General features: G+C 45.5%; 1 protein-coding gene across 1 annotated transcript in view; it reads right to left on the bottom strand.

Annotated features, from left to right (window-relative positions):
- FAT4 (FAT atypical cadherin 4) overlaps nt 1-20,542 on the bottom strand; it is a 135,926-nt gene extending 115,384 nt beyond the window's left edge. The window contains exon 1 of the mRNA XM_035111643.2: nt 14,126-20,542. Coding sequence (XP_034967534.2) covers nt 14,126-19,399 — 5,274 coding nt within the window. The 5' untranslated portion in view covers nt 19,400-20,542. The remainder of the gene's footprint in view (nt 1-14,125) is intronic.
- Nucleotides 20,543-21,171: the final 629 nt, after the last annotated feature.

Genomic DNA, 21,171 nt, shown 5'->3' with positions numbered 1-21,171 from the left:
AAATCTTGCCTTGTTTTGCCTCAACAACCCAATGTACAAAGCTGTTGCAGGCTGCCCTCCCCAAAGCCACAGCTGTCAATATCAGGTTGTTTAGCCTCGGAGTCTGCGAGCAGGCGAGAGTCAGTCTTCCCATGAAAATCGAGTCAATGACCTGCATCCCTTGCTCCTGTGAACCAAGAGATGGCTATAATTTTTCTTCCCCCCTCAGTTTTCACATGTTGTAAATGTTCATTCTCAAGTCATTAGCCAATACAAAAATGCATCAGTTCCTGCAAAGTTAAGGTCTCCTTGAATGGTCGTATTGTGGCTGATTAGGCACAGTTTTCTTCTTTGTCAATTTTCGGGGGGAAGGGAAGAGAGAGAAAATAAAAGGAGGGAAAATCAGGGGGTGTTAAGGTATTTTTTTTTTTTACTCACAGGCTGTGTTCGCCTTACTACCTAATCAAGCGGAAAGAGCCTTTCTCTGCCATGTTCCATTGTAGAAAATTGCGGCAATAAAAAAAGCCTAAATATTTCCCCAAACTTTGGTCATTTAAAAGGCGCACGTTTAGTCAATTGCTGTCACATCAAAATGGAAACAGTGAACTAAAAAGGAATAATTATAAAGGGGGGGGAGAGAACCTGCTTCTGTAGCCATTTGAAACTGCAGCCAATGAAGAACCATATACACCCAGGAATCCTTTTACTTTTCAAAGGCGTGCACTTGAAAAAGAAGACGGTACAGAGGCTTGAATGGGGAGTTGCTTCTTGGTGACCATAGAAACATTAGAAATGGTCGAAGATGCAGTCCACTGAACTTCAAATGACTTTATTAAAGCGTCACTAATCAGAATCCCGAGTTTCAGCAATGGGGACAAAAGTCTGAATAGCCTTCTAAAGTCAAATGGCCGCCTAAAAGCATCATTTTGACGACGACAATTTTTTAAAAAAATCTTTTGCTGAAACATTTACAAGAATTAATCTCCACAAGATCACACACACCCAAATGAACCATGACGGTTACCATATACCATGCTGTGGCTCAAGATGGGGTCAGAGCAGATAATGGTGAGCGAGGGGAGAGGAGAGTGAGCGATCAGCATTTCTGTCTATTAAATAAATTAACCATCTTGTAATCTCTGGTGCAATAACATCTGAAAACAATGCCAGTGTGATCCAATCGAAGTGAGGTCTTCTTTTCTTGTTTTTGGCCCCATTGATTTGACCCCATAAGTTTCAATGGACAAGAGAGAAGCATGTGCTTAACTCTCTCACTGAAATCAAAATCACATATAAATCTACTTATCACTGGGCTGTCAACTAAAAACTTTCAGTTGCGCATCAGCGGTGAATCGCTTGCAGGCCTTTGCACGGCAGTTATTATAACATACCTGAACATCGCACAAATGGAAAGAGAAATATTTACATACGGCAAATTAAATGGTCTGCTCCCAATTTATCAAAACAAGTCAGGGAGCTTGTAAAGGTAGGAGTAATTTATGGAAATAAACACTCTTATCAGATCCATGTGTTGACCTAGCACAGTACGAATGCTCCTGCAAGGGCTTGATCCTTCTTTTAGCTTTTTAAATGGAATACCTCAGAGAGGTATTCTCTTTCCTTCAATATTGCAAAGCATCTTACTTATTTCTCTTACTTATTTCAGCACATCAGTCTTCATAAAATATTAACAAAAATGCTATTATTATCTTCATATTATCCATCTGTATAAACATCCATAAGCCATACCAGTGTTTTCTGGTGCTAGACCTACAAGCTGAAGCCATCTTTCGTAACGAAAACTGATATGAATAGTCTAACTTCATATACGGATATTCCACATATCTCTTTCTGCTCTCTTATAAACTCCATCTTGCCCATTAGATCCTAAAATCAGAGGGAAATGACGCATCCTCCTTTCTGGATTTTGCCAGATAAATAACATCACTTTTTAAATATATTTTACAGATAACAACAGTAAACAAAAAAACAAATCCCAGCATACAAACACAGAAAGTCAATACTGAGATGTATACCGGCCTGGTCCTTTTTTACTCTTTATGCTTATATCAACCATTTCTGGTATGAAAATGCAAACTCGTTTACACAAGTTTGTTACAGGCTATGATAAGTATTATTATTTTTAAGAAAAAATTAATTGCTTTCAAAGTTTAGGTGGCCAATCTGTAGCCTGGGTGTCACAGACCGTATTTGTATTATATGGACACTATTTATTATGGATAAATCACTGTGTGCTAGTTTCTGAACTGTTAAAAAAAGACAGAAACATGTAGGGACAAAATATGTACAAAAACATGTAGTGAAGAATACAGGACGCCAAAGTTAAATACATTAAATGGGAGAGGTTCATACCTCAATGGTAGAGCTAAAGGTTCAGTCCCAGATATGACCTGTTAGGGCTGGGAAAGAATCCTGTCTGACACATAGGAGACCTGCTACCAATCAGTGCAGATGATACTGAGCTAGATGGGCCAATGGGCTGACTCGGTATAAGGCAGCTTCGAATGTTCCTAACATTTAGCATCATGCATGACAACAATTCCTTTACTTCAATTGTTCAGATTGTTAGATACTTGTTGCTCTGATCTATTTTGTATTTTTATTTCAGCCTATTTTCTGAAATGTGTTCAGTGGCACTTCTTTTGGGCTCGGGGTAATAGGACTTGAATAGTTCTGACAAATGTTATCATTTGCTGCCTTAAGAATAATAATTTAAAGATAGATGGGAATGCAATGAAGCACAGCTATTTACAAAACAGAATCATGCTATAGTTTATCCTTTTATATTTTATTTTTTTAAAAATTGCTTAAGGCAAAATGCACAGGACTGGGAAAGAGGGTCTGAAGGTCTTTTGAGCAGCCGAGTAAATTCCTTTTTCCTTTTGTTTTAAGGGTTCTTTATCTCAGCTGTACTACATAGAGTTCTGTCCCAGTCACTTAAAAACCTGAACCAAATAGTTATAAATGGACCATATAATGGGATAACAGCTACTGCACATAATCCACTAGTAACAAAACAGGAGGAGTAAAGGAGAGATTTCTGTTAGGAACCCCGGGGATGCCTCACACAGACTGCCTACTAAGAGTATCTCTGAGCATTCAATGAAGAGACTCCAGCTATAATCTTTTTTCTTGCTGTTAGAAAACGTCTTTGTTTCTTGAAAGGTTGTACTACTTCAGTAGTAAACTCACAATGAAAAGAGAGCACTAATTTGCATTGGCTTTAAATATGTGCTTTTCTAATGCCACAAAGCTGATGTCTAATAAAGCCCAGCTATACATAATGGTGGCGCAAATGCAAAGTGCTGGCAGCAAGATATGTGCATCTGAATTACTCTCTGATGGCCATGGAGAATTTGGAATATGCCCTACTGTACTACGGGGGGAAATAAGGAAAGTTCCAGCTTTGGCGGTAGCTGTGGAATGTGCCCTCAGTGGATGGCCCTTCCTGTGGGGCTCCCCTTCCTCCACACCACCAACACTGTTGCCCATTGGCTTATCCCTCTTCTCCTAGGTCCAATCTGTACCATCACAGAATATTAAGCAAACAGAGGCTGCTGTTCCTCCTTTCCTCTGCCCTTTCACTCAGAGAGGGCAGGTAAACAGGTGTCAGCAGCAATAAAAATCAGCTCGAATAACAGAATTGTAAGGTTGGAAGCGACCAATAGGGTCATTTAACCCAACCCTGTGCGATGCAGAAATCTTTCACCCAAGGTGGGGCTCGAACCTACAACCCTGAGATTAAGAATCTCATGCTCTACTAGCTGAGCTATCCATCAGGTGGCTTGGGCTCAGCAATGTGTGCTCTGCTAGGTTGCAGTTTGGGGCAAGTGCCTGATGATGCTGACCGTTGGGGCAAGCTTAGGAACCTGCCAGAGTCTGCACTTACTGTTGAGTTTTTTTCTTACACAGTCCCATGGGATGAATTGCATGCAAGGGGCTGGTGCAGAAGGAAAAATGTGCCATCTCTAAGACTTGCTTAAGAGGTCAGAATCACCCCACATGTTTGTGTGCTTCCCTACCCTCCCTCCTATTTCCTGGTGAGTTTCTTGGCAGTTCACGTGAGTTTAGAAGTGTTCTGTTAACTGCTACAAAGGAGTACACTATTGCTTCACTTCAATTACTTGCATAAAATGTGCTTTCCAGTAGGATGTCACACACAATTGGCCATCATGAAGAATGTATCGCGATGTTGCTGTTTTAGCCGTTCTGGGCACACGATACCCAAAAAGGCGGCCTACAATGTTGTAAATAAGTGAAATCTGGAAATTGTTGCAAAGGAATGTACACACAGCATCCCACAATGACTTTGCAGCATATGTAACCACTCATGAACAACTAAAAGGGAAAACAGCAAACTAAAGCCAAGTCACCACACTCCAGGCTATTCTGCAACTTTCGCACTACACTATGTAAACAAAATATCTGTCAGCATTTCTAGAAGTTTTTCAATGGAGCAGATTAAAAAGTACGGAGAAGACAGAATTTCCCAGTACTAGTCTGAATCGCTAATTAGAGTTGATGTGAAAGGAAATTACTATTTCACAGTATGTAACTGAGAATCATCTGTAGATGGCAGATCTATCCGATAAGAGATCAGGTTCTTAAATTTGTTAATACTTAAGGCTAGACCAGGGATGGGGAACCTGCCGCCCTCCAGATGCTGTTGGAATGCAACTCCCATTGGCCCCAACCAGCATGGTTGATGGTGAGGGATGCTGAGAGTTGTAGTTCATCCACATCTGGAGAGTCAGAGGTTCCCCATCCCTGGGCTGGATCACACGTGTGGAAAAGCGTTTCCCGACTGCACCACTTCAGGCTGGGAACCTTCACAGAGGAACTCTGCACCTCCTAACAAATATTTGGCTAATCTGATCTCTGTAACTCTATTATTCCCATACAGAGTTTTTGATGTAGGGGAGCAGTGGTACCAAGTGGTACTATATAGGAAAAGTTTCAGCACATGATTCTGCTGGTTGTATAAAATGGCCCTCTGTTTCCCTAAAACGAGCAGAGGAGACCCCACTGTTCCAAGACTCCTTGAGCTTCCATGACGGTAGCTCCCCTTTCCCAAAGCCCTTATTCTATCAGAATTGGCCCATTCAGTAGGCCAGGAACCAAGGTTCACCAATACAGGCTCCCCTATGCGTATAAAGAAAGGTGTTTTAATCAGTTATTCAACCATTTCTCCCCAGTTCGGAAGAACTTAGAAAATATTTGAAAATAAAAAAATAAAAAAACAATAATTTCAATAGTTAATAATGCCATCTTAACACTTTCAAGTCTTCTTTATGCATGAACTGACAGCCAGCTGAAGAGTTTTTATACAAACACACAAACTCTCTCTCTCTCTCTCTCTCTCTCTCTCTCTCTCTCTCTCTCTCTCTCACACACACACACACACACACACACACACTCTGCTAGCTCCTCAGTACTGTATATGCCTCCTTATTAGAGCACCCTTTTTTGCATTTACCACACTTCTTGGCGGCGTAAGCAAAACCCGATTCCTTTGTATTCTCTCAAAGGAAAATGGGAAGACTTTCTTTAGTCTTCTTAAAATTATATCCCCAAAGAAGCCAAAAAATAACAAAAAATATTCAAAAATGCCTGCTTATTAAGAGACATATACAATAAACACTGCTTTGGATGGAGTCTAATTGACTCCCTGACAGAGGTTTCTATAGAAGGGTTGTCTATTAAGTTGCACTGTTGTCCTCCTAGTACTTGAATTTATCGCTAACCCCATTCAAGTGGGTACTGTGTTAACAATATTGCCTCACAGCTCTCATTAAATGAATTCTGCCCATGCAGACTGTTTTATTATGGGGCAAAGAATACCTTGATTGCCAAGCGATTAATGCTGATAACACAAACTGTGTTTCTCCTTTGACAATTTCACCATAAAAGATTTGTCACTGAGGCTGAGTTTTTTTTCATCCCACAGTGAACTTAGGCATTTGCAGATATTCTGTGTGTGAACCGATAACATGCAGGAGGGGAGAAGGGGAACCTGGGGTCGTAATTCATGGTCCCAATCTTTCATGCACCCAACCCGTGCTTACGAAGTTCTGTCAGAAGGAGGTTTTATATATATACATCCCCAACATTTCTACGCTCCAAACTCAATTTACACTCTTGACAAAATAGGAGCTACATATGGTATATGTACGGTAGGGTCCTTTAAAGGCAGAAGTTCAAATACAAAGAAGTTAGATGTATTCACAGAATGTTTACATAGGATTCTTTTCTTGTAGTTGGACTCCAGACAGAATTTGGCAGAATCCCACATTAAATATATTGCTTCAATAAGACAATTTTAACAGCTTGAGATGTGCACATATAATGCCCAGTCGTATTCAGGATCCTAACCCAACCCCCTTTCTTAGGTTTATCACACCATAGAATTAGACCAAGGTGATAGGAATTGCTGGCAATTAACACTTAACATTCCTATAATACTGTAAAGTATTCATAGTATTTTATATGCATTATTTGAATAATCGTTACAATCACAGTTTTAGTTTTCTCATGTTTGGTTTCAGCTATCCCATCAAGTAAGTTATTGCTATTCATTTATTTATCTATTTATAGGTTAGACCAGATATTTCAAACACTACAAACTGTTATGAAAGCCACCATGAGCCAGCACGGCAAATAATATTTTACAGGATTCATCTCATCCTGGCTATAGTCTTTTTGCACCATTGCCTTCAGGCAAGAGATACAGAACAATTAAATCAAGAACAAATAGATTGAAAAACAGTTTCTATCCAAGAGCTATAACCATCTTAAATGCTGTAACTAAATAATATGATCCCGGGGAGTTGTGATGGGTGTGTATGTATGTGTGGCTGTAATTGTGTTTTTATTTTGTTTTTTATGGGATGGCATTCAATTTCATTGTACTATGTACAATGACAATAAAGTATTCTATTCTAAAAACCAAAACAAAAAAAAATAATTAATTAATTGTTCAATTAAAAAAATTACTAGAAGCAGAAAAACCTATAGGAAGATCAATACTATTAGAAATTATCAGCTGTTCATCAGGGACAGTGTTATCAGAGAAATGAAAGACACCGTGAATTACTGCTCTGCAAACACATGTTGAAAATTGGTTTAAGAGAGCAATAACTCCTGCTGGAGAAAGTCTGTTTAACTGCCTCTAAAAAGAAAAAGAAAAATCTTCTCAGGGGGCAGGCCTGAGCCTCAGCAGGCTCACCTTCCTTTGGCTATTAAGAAAAACAAAGAATGGATTTTTCATGAGTTATTTATTGCTCATTTGTAACACCCACTATGGGAGCTTTTGGAAAACGACTGTCTCTTGCTGCAGTGCTGATGACCTAATATAATGGACATCATCTCAATCCTACTGAAGTAAATGGCTAGGATATGATTCAGTGCTCCAGATCAAAAACACAATTTACCCTTTCCCGCTGTGATTTTGGGCCTTCCCCACCCCCCAGCTTCATAAGCATCACACAAACTTCTTTTGAAACTCCTCACATGTGATTTGTTATGCCACACAGAGAGTTGCAGCAGGGAACATCGTAGCATTGTTCCCCGTGACCAGGAACACAACTGGAATGAGGAGAATTATATGGCTCATTCACCCTGTTTGGTATGGGTCCTTTTGGAGTTCTTCACAATTCCTTTTATTTTAACCACACTGAACAACAGCAAACTTGACCACCTCAAACTCGCCTCGAACTCTAGCCCATCTGCATCCATGCTGAGACATTTTCCTCTGGCTGCCTTCATAGGGTCCCTTGCACCTGTCCAAGGTCCTGGATACCCTCTGCTTGGCCTGGCCTTTAACTCTTATGAATCGATATTGCCAGCTTTCCCTGAAAGCCACAGACCTGGACACAAAGTGTCATTCAGAAGCCTTTCCCAGCTCAACCTGGAGATACCAGGAGTGAAACCCATAACCTTCTACATGAAAGACATGTGCTCTATCACCCAGCAATAGCTTTCCCTTCTATGGTCCATACAGAATAAATAGACCAGAATGGAGTAAATTCATTCAATACATGAAGAGGAACTGTAGAAGTTTAAGGACACTTGCAGGACTAAAATAAATCCTATGAACTGACTTTGAATAAGTAGGTAGAAGAAACTGTGGGATAAGAGTGGAAAAACAAAGCCGAAGGATGGGAGGGAGGGAAGTCTTAGCTCGGCGGAGCGAATTATATTAAGATACAAGAGTATAAGATGCAAGAGGTTGTGTTATGTGTGTATTTCTTTGTGTGTGTTTGTTTTATGTTTGTTAATTTGTGTGTTTATGTGAAAACCAATAAAAATCTTTTTTTAAAAAAACAGAATAAATAGACCATTCACTGATCACTAACAATGCCAGCACACCAACCACTGATGCCCCAACAGACCACAGCCCCACTTGTGGGGCAAAAAGATCCTGAAGGTGTTATTAGCACACATGGACTGGCTTATAGAACAAGGAGACGGACTTGTTATTGGCATCCATTTGTCTTGAGAAAGAATGGAGGGTGCCTCCGGGGGTGAAGTCAAACTGCTGTGTTAGCAGCACTGAAGTGACCTCCCCAAGGTGCAAGGCCCAGATGACAAGACGCCCTCTCAGCCTCATTGATGAGGCCCAAAGGAAAGCAGAGCAATACATTTGGCACCAGTTGACTGCAGGAGTTGCCGGAAGGGACCATCCAACCATCTTAGGGACTCCACTCCAGATTTGGGTTTGCTCCTTAGCCTTTTCTTCTCCCAAAGATATCCCACAAGGCAGTGGATGTTTAGGATCAGAGTCTTCCTTCCTCTAGATGGGCTACCATCCCAGGTTGAGGAGCCCCATGTATCCCTTACTTCCTTCTACATCACATGCAGAAACTGCCTTTTTGACTGTTGGACCCATTATTGGTCTTGTCCGCTCAAACCCCCAGAGCCTGTCTTCACATGCAGGGGGAAACAGTCCCAGAGTACCGATTATTATCTTTCCTGTAGTATAAATATCAAATAGTCTTGGTTCTGTGCTGTTCCTTATGTTCGACTTACATTGCCCCACCATTGAAGAAAGTTGCAGCAGAACAACGAGCTCTCAACATTTATTTCAGCCTTTTAAATGGCTGCTCTCACTATCTTACACTTCTATATTTCATACACAAAGTGCTGATCAGAAAAAATAACAATGGACATATTTATCAGTCACAGCCATCTGTGTCCCTTTCGCCTGAGCCAAGTATTTTGGCAGGCATGTGTATTTCTGTTTCTTACCCAATAGGATCTTGCCTTGCAAGGAAAGTATTTACTCCCAATTCAGTCTTTCTCTATCAGTGCAAAGGCCATGTAGTGCTTTAAATCTGTCAAGAATTGGATTTAAAATAATATGGTACCGTTCCCTGTGATTAATTAAGGACAAGTTCAATTTGATGGCTGAAACTGAGTCTCCCCACTAAATAACAAACTTAGTTGGTCTCTAAGGTGCTACTGGAAGGATTTTTGTTTTGTTTCAACTACGGCAGACCAACATGGCTACCTACCTGTAACTAGCTTCAAATTATACAGCTACCTTTCTACTCTTAAAAGCTTTCATTCTGCCCATCATGAATTTGATTTTCTTTTATAAAAATAAATAAATCACAGGGCAGATTTTATACATTCCTCATTTTCTTCTTCTCCATTTTCATTAGGAAAGCAGGTGTGACCCCTAGGGAAATTTGCTATGAAAAATATCAGTGTCCTGTCGTCCGCAAGGCTTTTCTCTGCAATCAAGTAAATGCTGGATTAAGACATGCTTTTCTGTCTCGTGTTGTGCACATTGTCTCCCAAGACTAACAAAATGGCATTTGTAGAGGGACATGTCCCTATCATTTTCTCTGCCACCTGTTCAATAAAAGGCCTTTCCCCCCCTAATAACTTCACATCTTGCTATGTGGATCAACATGGCAGCAATACACTAAGTCATGATAGTTATATCCATACATAGAAACATCCATACAGAGATCAAGTGAGTCAAACTAAGTTAGTCAAACAGTCAGTCAAGCTGTTGATCAGGTGAATTTGGAGTTCTGCCCCCATTCAGAACCCAAGGCAAGCCTATTCCCCTCCAAATGCAGGACTGGGCTTGTATTGGTTCGCATTATGGTATGCCTAGCTTCCCTGTTGCTAGCTCACCCTCTCTCTCCTCCCTTTCTTTTCACATGGGTGAGGAACAGAAGAAGCAATGCTTCCCTTACCTCCTTCCATCTGCCACAGCACCCAGAACATCCCAACAGCAGCATCCCAGCTGCAAGGGGCTATGGGAAACATAACTCACCATGTCTCCTAAGTCTAAACTGTAAGGACAAGCTCTAGAGAACTATATTTTCCTAAGCGCTTTATTTCTGTGACGCTGCTTTCTCCGCACTCCAGGTGCCACACCAGAGAGAAGAAAGCTTACCATTCCCCATTCAGGAGCATGGCAAGGTTCCCAATTCAGAATTGGCTGGCAGGGGAGGCATAATTCAAGGTTCCAAAATCTGGAGAAACAGCTGAGGCTGCAGAGCCCAAACCCAGGAGATTACACCCCTCTCTAGAAATGAATGAAACAAGTTGGTCCAAACTAATGGTTCAATCAGGAACTACTGTATATTTGTACAATATACTATATTTAGGCTGCAATCCTGCAAACACACTTAGTTAAGAATAAGTGAGTGAACTTAACAGGCCTTAAATTTGTGTAGATATATATATATTGGACTGCACTGTTATTAGTACTTAGTCAGTATACTAATCATGAGCATATTGTGGTTTTGCCATTAATCAAAGATCAGTCGGAAGGGGGGAAATCTACATTTAATTGCTAGATCCTTGAAACGCTGCAAAATAGCAACCATGCTCCTGCTGTGTTCTTATGCAGAAGACTTTAGACCTGATTAAAAAAACTATTCACAACAAGCAAAGCAAAAGAAGCTCAAACAATTAAAAGGCTGAAACAATCCCTGCCTCTTTTGGTGGCAATATTTCTTTATCATTCAGACAGCATGAGGCTTTGTGATAGATTACAAAAACAACAGTGGCGGAAGGGGAGATTGGGGAGGGGGAAGAAACACCAGGGAGCCTAAATAGTTATATGAAAACTCCAAGGAAAACATCAATCTTTACTTGTTCAGGGGTATTATATATTTTTTAAAAAATCCAGGCATCTTAATCATGCTTCCAACAAATTCCTTTAGAAATTGCCTGACATCTCACACAGAACCAAATGAAAGCAACAAGCTCTATAAACGTAAGTTTCAAATACATTTGTAAAAGTAAGTTACCCCCCCAAAATTGCATTACACAGCATGATTGCCCCAGGTTTAGGTCCCTTCCCCTCTCCGCATCACCAGAGCAGCCTTGGGGGCTCCCTGGTGTTTCAGAATGTTCTCTCCTGTTCAAAATACTTGCTTAGCACAGGGCAGGAAAGCCCTGTCAGATAACTTAAATAAGCAGTGTAGAGAACACGAAGTTATGTCTACCTTGCCCTTCCTCCCCAGAAATGATAAAATCATGGAGTTGGGAGGGATCCTGAGGGTCATCTAGTCCAACCCCCTGCAATGCAGGAATTCTGCCCAGAGCCGTCCCTGGGTGGGCACGAACCACCAACCTTCTGGCTAAGAGTCAGACGCCATGACCCATTGCACCACGACCAGGGCAGCAATGTGCTGTTACTTTTCAAGGATGCCGCTATTTTAAAGGGGGAGGTGGATTATTATTCTGCTTCATTGGGAAATGTATAACATTGGGGTTTTAATCCTATGCAGACTTCCCACCACCTACATCATTGGTTTCAGTAACAGACAGTGTGGTGCAAATGGAGGCACTTGCTTAACCTCCCGGCAGGTGAATCGCTGAGGAAGAGGAGGAGAAGAGAGGAGTTGCAAACACACCACCAGGAATGGCGTGTTGGCTCTGCCAGTGCCTTTGCACCAAGCTAAACTTGCCACCACCTTCCCTGTCCCCTCCTCATGATAAGCCTTTGCTACTCACCTGCCATTAGGTCAGGTAAGAATCTCTGCCCCACTATGCTGTCCACTACTGAATGGTTTTGTCAAGCTGGTGTTTAACCTATATAAAGCCTCTTGAGAGCTCCTGGTGGAACATTTATTTGAAAATCAGTTGCCTTGGCATGGTGATGCCATGGATCCAGCCTCCCAGTAGCAGCGTCCTACTTAGTGGGACAGGGCGGAGGTAGCTCGGGCAGTGCAGGTCTTCTAAGTAATACCTGTTCCTTCCACAGGCACCCGGTTATTTGCATGAATAGGTCTTGAAGCTTCAATTAAGTGCATGGAAGTAAGAGATTGCAAGCTTATACTTAACTTTCCCATAATTGGATACTATATATTAACACCCCAATTTATAACACCTTTAAACTCAAATGTGAACCTTGTTTTGGCTTAGCTCCTTCAATATAACTGAGCTGAACTCGTAGTTGGAGCTGAAAACCTGTTGATAACATTATTTCTTCCGTAATAAAGCACATTATGATTCCTTCTAGTAATATGAATCATTCATTATAACATAGCTGAAATCTCTAATGTGGTCAAATTCCTTATTGATCTTTCTAATGAAGCCCTAAGAAATCATGTAACAACAAATTATGCTCTTTTCAGCCACTTTCTGCCTTTAAAACTTATTGTGAAAAACAAATGCAAACGACGTTTTTGCAATCGCTGCTGTCCACACACTCAGTTCATCTCAAAGGCATAATTCCAGAGTAAACTGATGCAAGTACAGTATACTGACGAAACAAGAAAATGTGGAGTTTTACAGTGCAAACCTATGCAAGTTTACTCAGATGTATGTCCCAGTCAATTAAATAGGGCTTATTTCCAGGATTAAAGCTTCCAAACTTTTCCAACTCCCAAGTAAACTTGCAGAGGGTTGCAGTGTGGATTAGCATATTGACGTCAGTCTTTGGAATATGCAATTGTGCTCAGTTTCAGAACTAAAAGGCTGAAGACCGTAAGGGAAATGTTTGACTCATTCTACACTTCCGGCATCCCCTGCTGGTTGGCTATAGAAGAGGTTCCAGTGCACTTCCAGTGTACAAAAATGCAATGACTCAGAGTGCAGTGCAGAAGTTAGAGGGGTCTGAACAATGTCAAAAGGGGGGGGGAGCCCTGCCTTGTTGGCTGAGAAGTTTCCAAATTTATCTCTCTGGAAAACAATACATATTCTAACCACATGAAAGATTATACAAATATGCTTGCTTAACAGCAAAACACCTTCAGCAGAAACAGACACTTGGCAGAACATTAAGATATCATAACTAATGTTTTGGAATCCGTTCACTCTAAATCACCAATCAGGTTACTAACAGAGTCTTTTTAACATTCACCATTTGGCTTCTGTAACAACCTAAGGGTATCAGCAAGTCTTTAGACACAATCCTGAATATTGGCAAGACCAGAGGAATAGAAGCTGTGTTCAGAGGTGAAGGGAAACTCATTTGGAAGAGGAGTCAAAATTTTCCTGGGCCTTGTCCAAATGCTCTAGCATTGAACAATGATCAGTAAGAAAACAGTCCTCTCTCTCGTAGAAGCAGCTAAAAATTCAAAAGTCTACTTAGCAAGTTAAGATAAACTGAAGTGACCAGCAAGAGGCCTAAGAGAAAGCCCCGTATCATACAGCATTTTTCATACATAGAGAAAATGTCAGAGCCCACAGTTAAAGCCAAATAGTTAATACCGAGTGAATTGGCATGTGCAGTTAGAACGAAAAGTCACTTATGCAGAATGCTAATCAGCTCACGGATGTCAAAGGAAAAACAGCTCTGCTTTGCTCCAACACAATCTGTTGAGTGGATATTAATGCTGAAGAAAACACAGCGAAGAACAAAATTCCAACAATGAAAAACCTTGATACCTGTAAAACAGTTGACTTCTGCAAGACAAAGACTGCAAATCTATACATGTTTTCCTGGGAGTAAGTCCCTCTGAACTCAGTGGGACTTACTTCTGAGAAGTCCATGCAAGTCTACTCTGAAGTAAATTCCTCCGGAAGCAAGGGGACTGGGTACAAAAATATGTAAAGGAGAACAGCATAAATGAACTGAGCTGACAGGACCAAAAACAAAACAGCTATTTACTTTTCAAATAAATAAATAAAATAGAAATAAAATAGATGTTACCTCTGCTCTCTGAGTTCGTGGCAAAGCAGCAGATTTTTCGATGGCATAAACGTCCACCAGATACAGGCGAGCTCCTTGTTCCCGGTCCAAAATGGCTGCAGTCTGGATCACCCCAGTGTGGCGCCCAATGGTGAAGAGTCGGCCAAACATTTTGTCTTCACAACGCACCGAGACTATGAAATACTCCACTAGAGCTTCAGTGCCCCTAGGACTAGCTGCCTCGATGGATATCACATCTGTCCCAATAGGCTCACCTTCTTTTAAAATGGTGATGTATTTTGGCTGAGTGAATACAGGCCCATCAAGTCCTTGCAGAATTACAGTCATCTCAGTGGTGGATTTCCTTCTCTCTGGGCCAAGATCTGTGGCTGCAACAATGAAGCTGTAGATAAGCTGAGATGGCACTAAGGTTGTTGACACTCTCAGGTCCCCACTGTATCGATCCACAATAAAGGTGTCTGTGTCCCCATTAATGATTTCATACTCCACCTCTCCATTTGCTCCTTCATCAGGATCCGCGGCAACAATCGTGGTTAGAACTGTGCCAATCACAACAGAGGGGTCTGCAGCAAGGGCATTTTGTGATACAAAAGTAGGAATGTTGTCATTCTGGTCAGTTACCAAAATGGTCACATTCTTCAAAGCAAACTTTCTAGATTCTACAGGGACAGCCTGGTCAGTTGCTTTTACTGTTAGCTCAAAGAGATTAGCAAACTCACGATCTATTTCGGCACTGGTATATATTGTTCCTTTGACGTCGTCGATACGGAAGTGGTTCCCTCTTGGCATCTGCTGAATGATTGTATAGGTCAGCTGCCCATTAATATCTGCATCTGGGTCATGAGCAGTTACAGCAATGACTGAGGTGCCAATGGCAATGTTCTCAATAACAGACTTAAATATATCTCCAGGTGGGAATTTGGGTGGGTTGTCATTATAATCCCTGACATATATTACAACGGACATGGTAGAGGATTGAGGAGGCCTTCCTTTGTCTTTTGCGGTGATGTTTAGTTTATACATGGACTGGGTTTCAAAATCCAACTTTTTGGCCAGGAAAATGCTGCCAGTGTTGGGACTGATGCTAAACGTCCCGTGGTTATTTGTTCCTGTAATGCTATACTGAAGGTCAGCATTGTCCCCCGAGTCAGAATCAGTGGCAGTAACAGAAGACACAAGTTCCCCAATCCTCATGTTTTCCAAGACATCAACAAACAAAGTTGACTTGGGGAAGGAAGGGCTGTTGTCATTTTCATCCAGTATGTCAATGTTCAATGTACAAACAGAGCTTAGGGGAACCACCCCAGAATCTACTGCTTGGATGGTAAGTGAGTAAGCTGCAGTAGCTTCGTGGTCCAGTTTGCCAATTAAAGTCACCTGACCAGTGCCACTGTCTATTGTAAACTGGTTTTCTTCGTTGCCCTTAATGACAGAATAGTGGATCAGTCCATTATTGCTTTCATCAACATCAGAGGCAGACACCCTTAAAACGTGTGTCAGGTTTGCAGCTAGTTCTGATATTGTAGCTTGGTAAAGTTCTTTTAAAAACTTGGGTGCATTATCATTGATATCCTTCAAGTAAACCTGCACAGTTGCCTGGTCCCTTAAAGGCTTTGGCAACCCCTGATCCATCGCAATGACTGTAAGCGTAAACACAGCTGCTCCCCTCTGCCTCATAAGGGATTCCCTGTCCAACTGATGTGTGCTTCTTATTTCCCCACTCATGGCATTCAACTCAAAATCAGGCTGCATGTGTTCAAATGAGTATCTGACTTCACCGTTCGACCCAGAGTCTTTGTCAACAGCACTGATTTTACCTACAAAGGACCCACCCTTCTGCTCCTCCTCATAATAAAAAACATAATTGGTACTGTTAAACAATGGCCTGTTATCATTGACATCTTCTAGAATAACAGTGACATTTACAGTGGCGCTGAGCGGTTCTACAGCTCTATCAGAAGCCTCCACCAGTAGCGTGTATCTTTCCTGAAGTTCACGATCCAGCTCACACTTTATATACAGCTGCCCATCTGGAAATATGCCAAAGGCATCTCCAGTATTTCCTCCCATTATGGCATAAGCTATTTCTCCATTTGCGCCTGAATCTCGGTCAGAAGCATGCACGCTAAAGAACCTGGAGTTCACAGGCTCCAGCTCAGAGATGGTGACTTCGTAGGAGAGCTGATCAAACACAGGTGGGTTGTCATTTACATCATGGACAGAGACTGTTAAAATGAAACTAGAGGAATGCTGAGGGACCCCCAAATCTGTGGCCATAATCTCCACTTGATAAGACCCAGCATTTATGTCCAGCGGCCCTGTCAAGGTTACAGCACCACTCTGCTCATTGACATTAAATAGGTCCTTGGGATTTTGCTTAAGGCTGTAGAGGACCTTGCCGTTCACCCCTTCATCAGGGTCAACTGCTTTGGCTTGGAAGATGGTATGCCCAGTACTCCAGTTCTCAACCACATTCACACTTTCCACGGCATGCAGGAAGTGGGGGGAATTGTCATTTAAATCTCTGACAGTTATATTGACCAAAGCATCCCCTGTTATTGTTCCACCACTCGCCACCACTTTGAGATGGTAAAAGGCCTGCTCTTCCCTGTCTATGACACTGGCAGTGGTAATCAGGCCTGTCATCTTGTGAATCTCAAAGATACCCCTCTGATCGCCTGTGGTAATCAGGTAAGTGATGTTGGTGCTCAGGTCCATAGAGGAAGCAGAAACACGGCCTACATGGTAACCCAAGGCCACATTTTCAAACACCACAAAGCTATAGATATCCTGGCTAAACACCGGGGGATTATCCTGGGTGTCTAAGACAGTGACAGTAACGATTGCCTGGTTCTGGGACTGGAGGTTGCCGCCATCACTGGCGACTACCTGCAGCTGGTAAGCAGTCTTTTCCTCCCTATCCAGGACTGTTTTGGTGGTGATAACTCCCGTCAGGCTATGAATCTGAAACCTGGAGGTGTCTCCTGCCGAGATGCTGTACCTGATGGTCCCATTCAGCCCAAGGTCGGGGTCACTGGCAGACACAGTGGTTACGTAACTGCCTGCAGGCTCATTTTCTTGGATGTGGGCAAAGTACTGGACAGGGTAGAACAGGGGGCTGTTATCATTCACATCAAGCAAGCTGATGTTAACCTGAGCCACTGAGGAGAGGGGAGGAGAGCCCAGGTCAGTGGCTAGGACCTGCAGGGTGTATTGCCCCTGTTCTTCCCGATCTAGCTGTGAGATTGTGCTGAGCCTGCCTGATATAGGATCCAAGCGGAAAAATCCCCACGGAGCGACCGACAGACCACCCGCCCCCCCTCCTGGCTCAGACTCTTGCAAGGAGAAGCGCACTGTGCCATTATCTCCTAAGTCGCCATCGGCAGCAGTGAGGACTAGCAGCTCAGTTCCTGAAGGGGAATTCTCTGCCACAGACACATGATAACCATCTGGCTGGCCAAACTGGGGCCTCTCATCATTAACATCCAGGATATTCACGACCAGCTGGGCATAGGAAACTTTGGGCTGCACACCTTGGTCATGAGCGCTGACGTTTAGCACTACCTGGGAAGCTATCTCCCGGTCTAGCCCACCAGAAGCTGCTGTGCTTGGGCCAGAAACCCCCAGGATAGGCCTAGCCATGATGGTGTCAATGGTGGTGACTAAGCCGCTGTGCTCACTAATACAGAACCAGCCCAGCTCATTGCCAGAAACAATACTATACTTGAGGTTGGCGTTAAGACCAGAGTCACGATCCGTAGCACTCAGGCCTTGCACATAGCTCCCAGGTGGCACTTCTTCACTGATATTCACTTGGTACACCGACTGCCCAAAGACAGGCGGGTGGTCGTTAATGTCATTCACAAAGATCACCAGGCTAGCCACAGAGGAACGGCTCACCGGGGCAGGAGCAGCTCCTTTGGGGCTCAGGGCAGAGGGGAGGGCACTGGGGGATGGCGGGGGAGCCCCAAAGTTGTCCATCACAGCCACGGTGAGGTTATAGGTGGGTATGCGCTCCCGGTCGAGAGCAGCGGCCACTTTTATAAGGCTCAGGTTGGGGACTTTGCTGCTCTGCACCTCAAAGTGGCGCTGCTCGTTCCCACCCAAGATGGACACCGAGATATTCCCATTGGCCGTCGGCGAGTCGGCATCACTCACAGTCAACAGCGCCACCACTGTGCCGGGCGCCGCATTCTCATCCACAGAGGCAAAGCGGGAGGAGGCCGGGAAATAGCGGAATTTGACCCGAGGCTCGTTATCGTTCACGTCAAGCAGGCGGATCAGAGCCTCGGCGCGTCCACTTAAAGCCGGCACCCCGCGGTCTGTAGCCTGGACGGTGAGGGAGTACTGCCGCCGGGACTCGTAGTCCAGCACCTCCCGGATCCGGATGACCCCACTTTCCGGATCCACCTCAAAAGGAAGCGCGCCCGTTCCATCGCCAGCAACACTTTCTGCCCCCTCCAGGCGGTAGCGGATGTCAGCATTGGTGCCCTCATCAGCATCTGCCGCCGTCACCTGCAGGACACTGGCCCCGACAGGTGCATCCTCAGGCACACGAGCTTGGTAGAGGGTCTGGCTAAAGACTGGTGGGTTGTCATTTATATCCTGCACCGTGACGTTGACTTGTAAGTATCCACGCCTCCGTGGCTCCCCTTTGTCCTCCACCTGCACCAGCAGTTGGTAGGCCGGGGTGGCCTCTCGATCCAGCCCACCACGAGAGACCAAGTGCAGGAAGGCCCCTTCCCCACTAGGGTTGAGAGTGATGTTGAGCCGGAAGCGGCCCTCTTCGTTGCCACCCACGATGCGGTAAGAGCTGTGGTCCACACCATTGGTCCCGCTGTCTGCATCGGTAGCCGTGTCCAAGATAAGCTGCCGGCCGCTCCCCGTGTCCTCCTTGAAAGTCACCACAATGGAAGGGTCCGGGAAGACGGGAGCATTGTCATTCAGGTCCAGCACCACCACACGCACCTCGCTGGGGTAGGTCGGTTGGCTGGAGAGCACCACAAGATCCATCACATCGCTGGCCAGGCTCTCGCGGTCGATGGTGGCACGGGTGTGGAGGTCTCCTGAAGTGGCGTTGATGGAGAAGAGGGCATGGTGCTCACTCAGGCGATAGGTGAAGCCCGGTCGGGTGGCAATGGTGCCCACCCAGGTGCCCGGAGGTTGCTCCTCCAGCACCTGGAACAGCTGCCGGGGCTCAGCTGAGGCGTGGAGCGGAGGCAGCAGCAAGAAGGAGGCGAAGTAGGGGAGAAGAGGCCAGGTGGAAGAGCCCATGGTGCAAGCCAGGATGTGGAGCAAGGCGGGGCAAAGATCCTCACTCACAGCCAAAGGCCAACAGAGCAGGCAAGCCAAAACAACCCAGAGATGCCCAAAGTCCGTGGAGAGTCAGGCGGACAGCGCCAATCCACATCACCAGCGGAGCCCAGGTGGGGAAGCGCGGGTTGTCATCGCCTCCGCAGCCGCGGGCATCTCTTCTCGCGTGCGGGGCAGGCGCCAGATGAAACAAGCCGTCGGTCCGAGAGCCGTCGCTGCCTCCCACCAAGGCGCAGCCTTCTCTTGTTCTGTTGCCCCTTCCCCTCCCTTCAAGCGACTTGTGCGGGCTGGGGGACCAGCGTTTGCATGGCTAAAATGAGCCCCCCGCGGCTCCGGGATGGATGGTTACTCACAGAGAGCAAGAAAAGTCCGTCCGGTCCTTTCAGCAAAACTCGCGCCGAGAGCCGACGGGACGCGCGACGGAGCAACTTGGCGTGAAAAGTGCCAGCGCTCCCCTCTCGCCACCGCTCTTTGCTCGCTATAACCAAGCGTCCTTTCTTTGCAGGGAAAAGATGCAGCAGATTCCTCCTCCTCCTTCTCAGCTTCTTTGGATTGCCTTTTCTCCGCCGTCTTGTCCCACCTTTAGCCGTCGCCACCGCTGCTTGGAGCCTTTCTGGACGTGCGCGCAGCTCGGAGCGCTCCTGGGCATTGTGTGAAAAAGTTCTCTCCGGCTAAGAGCGGCCGCCACGGCTCGCCTCTCTTTTGTACATCCCTGCGGGCTGGGCATCCGGCGGCGCGCACAGTACCCACAAGGCGCGCAGAGACACCCCAGTCCCTGGCGAGCCGCCCTGCACTCCACCTCGCCGGAGATCAGGGGTGCAAAACGAAAAGGGGAGACGCGGGGCGAGGAGACTCTTTTTTTTTAACTCTGCCGAGACGAGCAGGAACTTTTTTGGTTGCAGCGTCTCCCCTGCAAGGCTCGGAGCGCACGGCAGCCGCTCAGCTGGGCGCGAGTTTGGGTCCCCCCTTCGCCTCCATCAGCTGCTCGGCTCGCCCAGCCGGACGGCAGAGAGGAGAGCGCGCGCGCGCGAGGGAGCCTCCTGCCCGCACCCACCGCGCAGCAGCGAGCCCGGCAGAAACTTTGCACTCCCCTCCTGGCGCTCTCGGCTCTTCACTCGCCGGCGCGACGCCCTCCTGCTCGGCCCCTCCCGCCCGGGCTCGGCGAGCACTCCCCGTCCCTGCCTCCCATTGGCCAGCCGCCTCCCGGCCCGCCCACGCGCCTCCCCGTCGAGTCTCAGCTCGGCGGCCGGCTCCGCCCCCAGCCCCTCTTCCTCCTCCCCGCGTGGAGAGCCGGGTTTGCTTCGGCTTGCGCGCCACTGGCTCCTCGGCGCGTCAGTCAACAGGAGCTAGAGGAGCCGCCGCTCGTCGGAGGGGTCGGCCAGAGCAGCTCCGTCGGGCGGCCGCCAAGGAGCATGGAGAGAGACGCTGCTGGTTACTCCGCAGAGGGGGCGGGGGAGGCGATCGGCGACTCGCCGCTGTCAACAATGTCCGAAAGGGGATTAAGCAAAGCATGTCTGGGAAGGCGCGACGCGGATTTGGCTTTAACCGCTTCGTCGCCGTCGGAAGCGGGCGATTCGCTTTCCATCCCCAGCTGCGGGTCTCGGGAGCGTCGGCGCGGTTGACTGCCGGGACTTAGTGAAGGCAAGAGGCGGAGGTCAACTTTGCCTCTAGATAAGGGTCGAGGCTTTAGACAAGGGGGAGGGAAGACGTCGACATTCTATTCTTGGGGACCC

Source organism: Zootoca vivipara, chromosome 9 (assembly GCF_963506605.1).
Source record: "Zootoca vivipara chromosome 9, rZooViv1.1, whole genome shotgun sequence".
Classification (NCBI taxonomy): Eukaryota; Metazoa; Chordata; class Lepidosauria; order Squamata; family Lacertidae; genus Zootoca; species Zootoca vivipara.
Note: the sequence above shows the minus strand (reverse complement) of the source record. Positions and strands in the feature narration are given on the sequence as shown.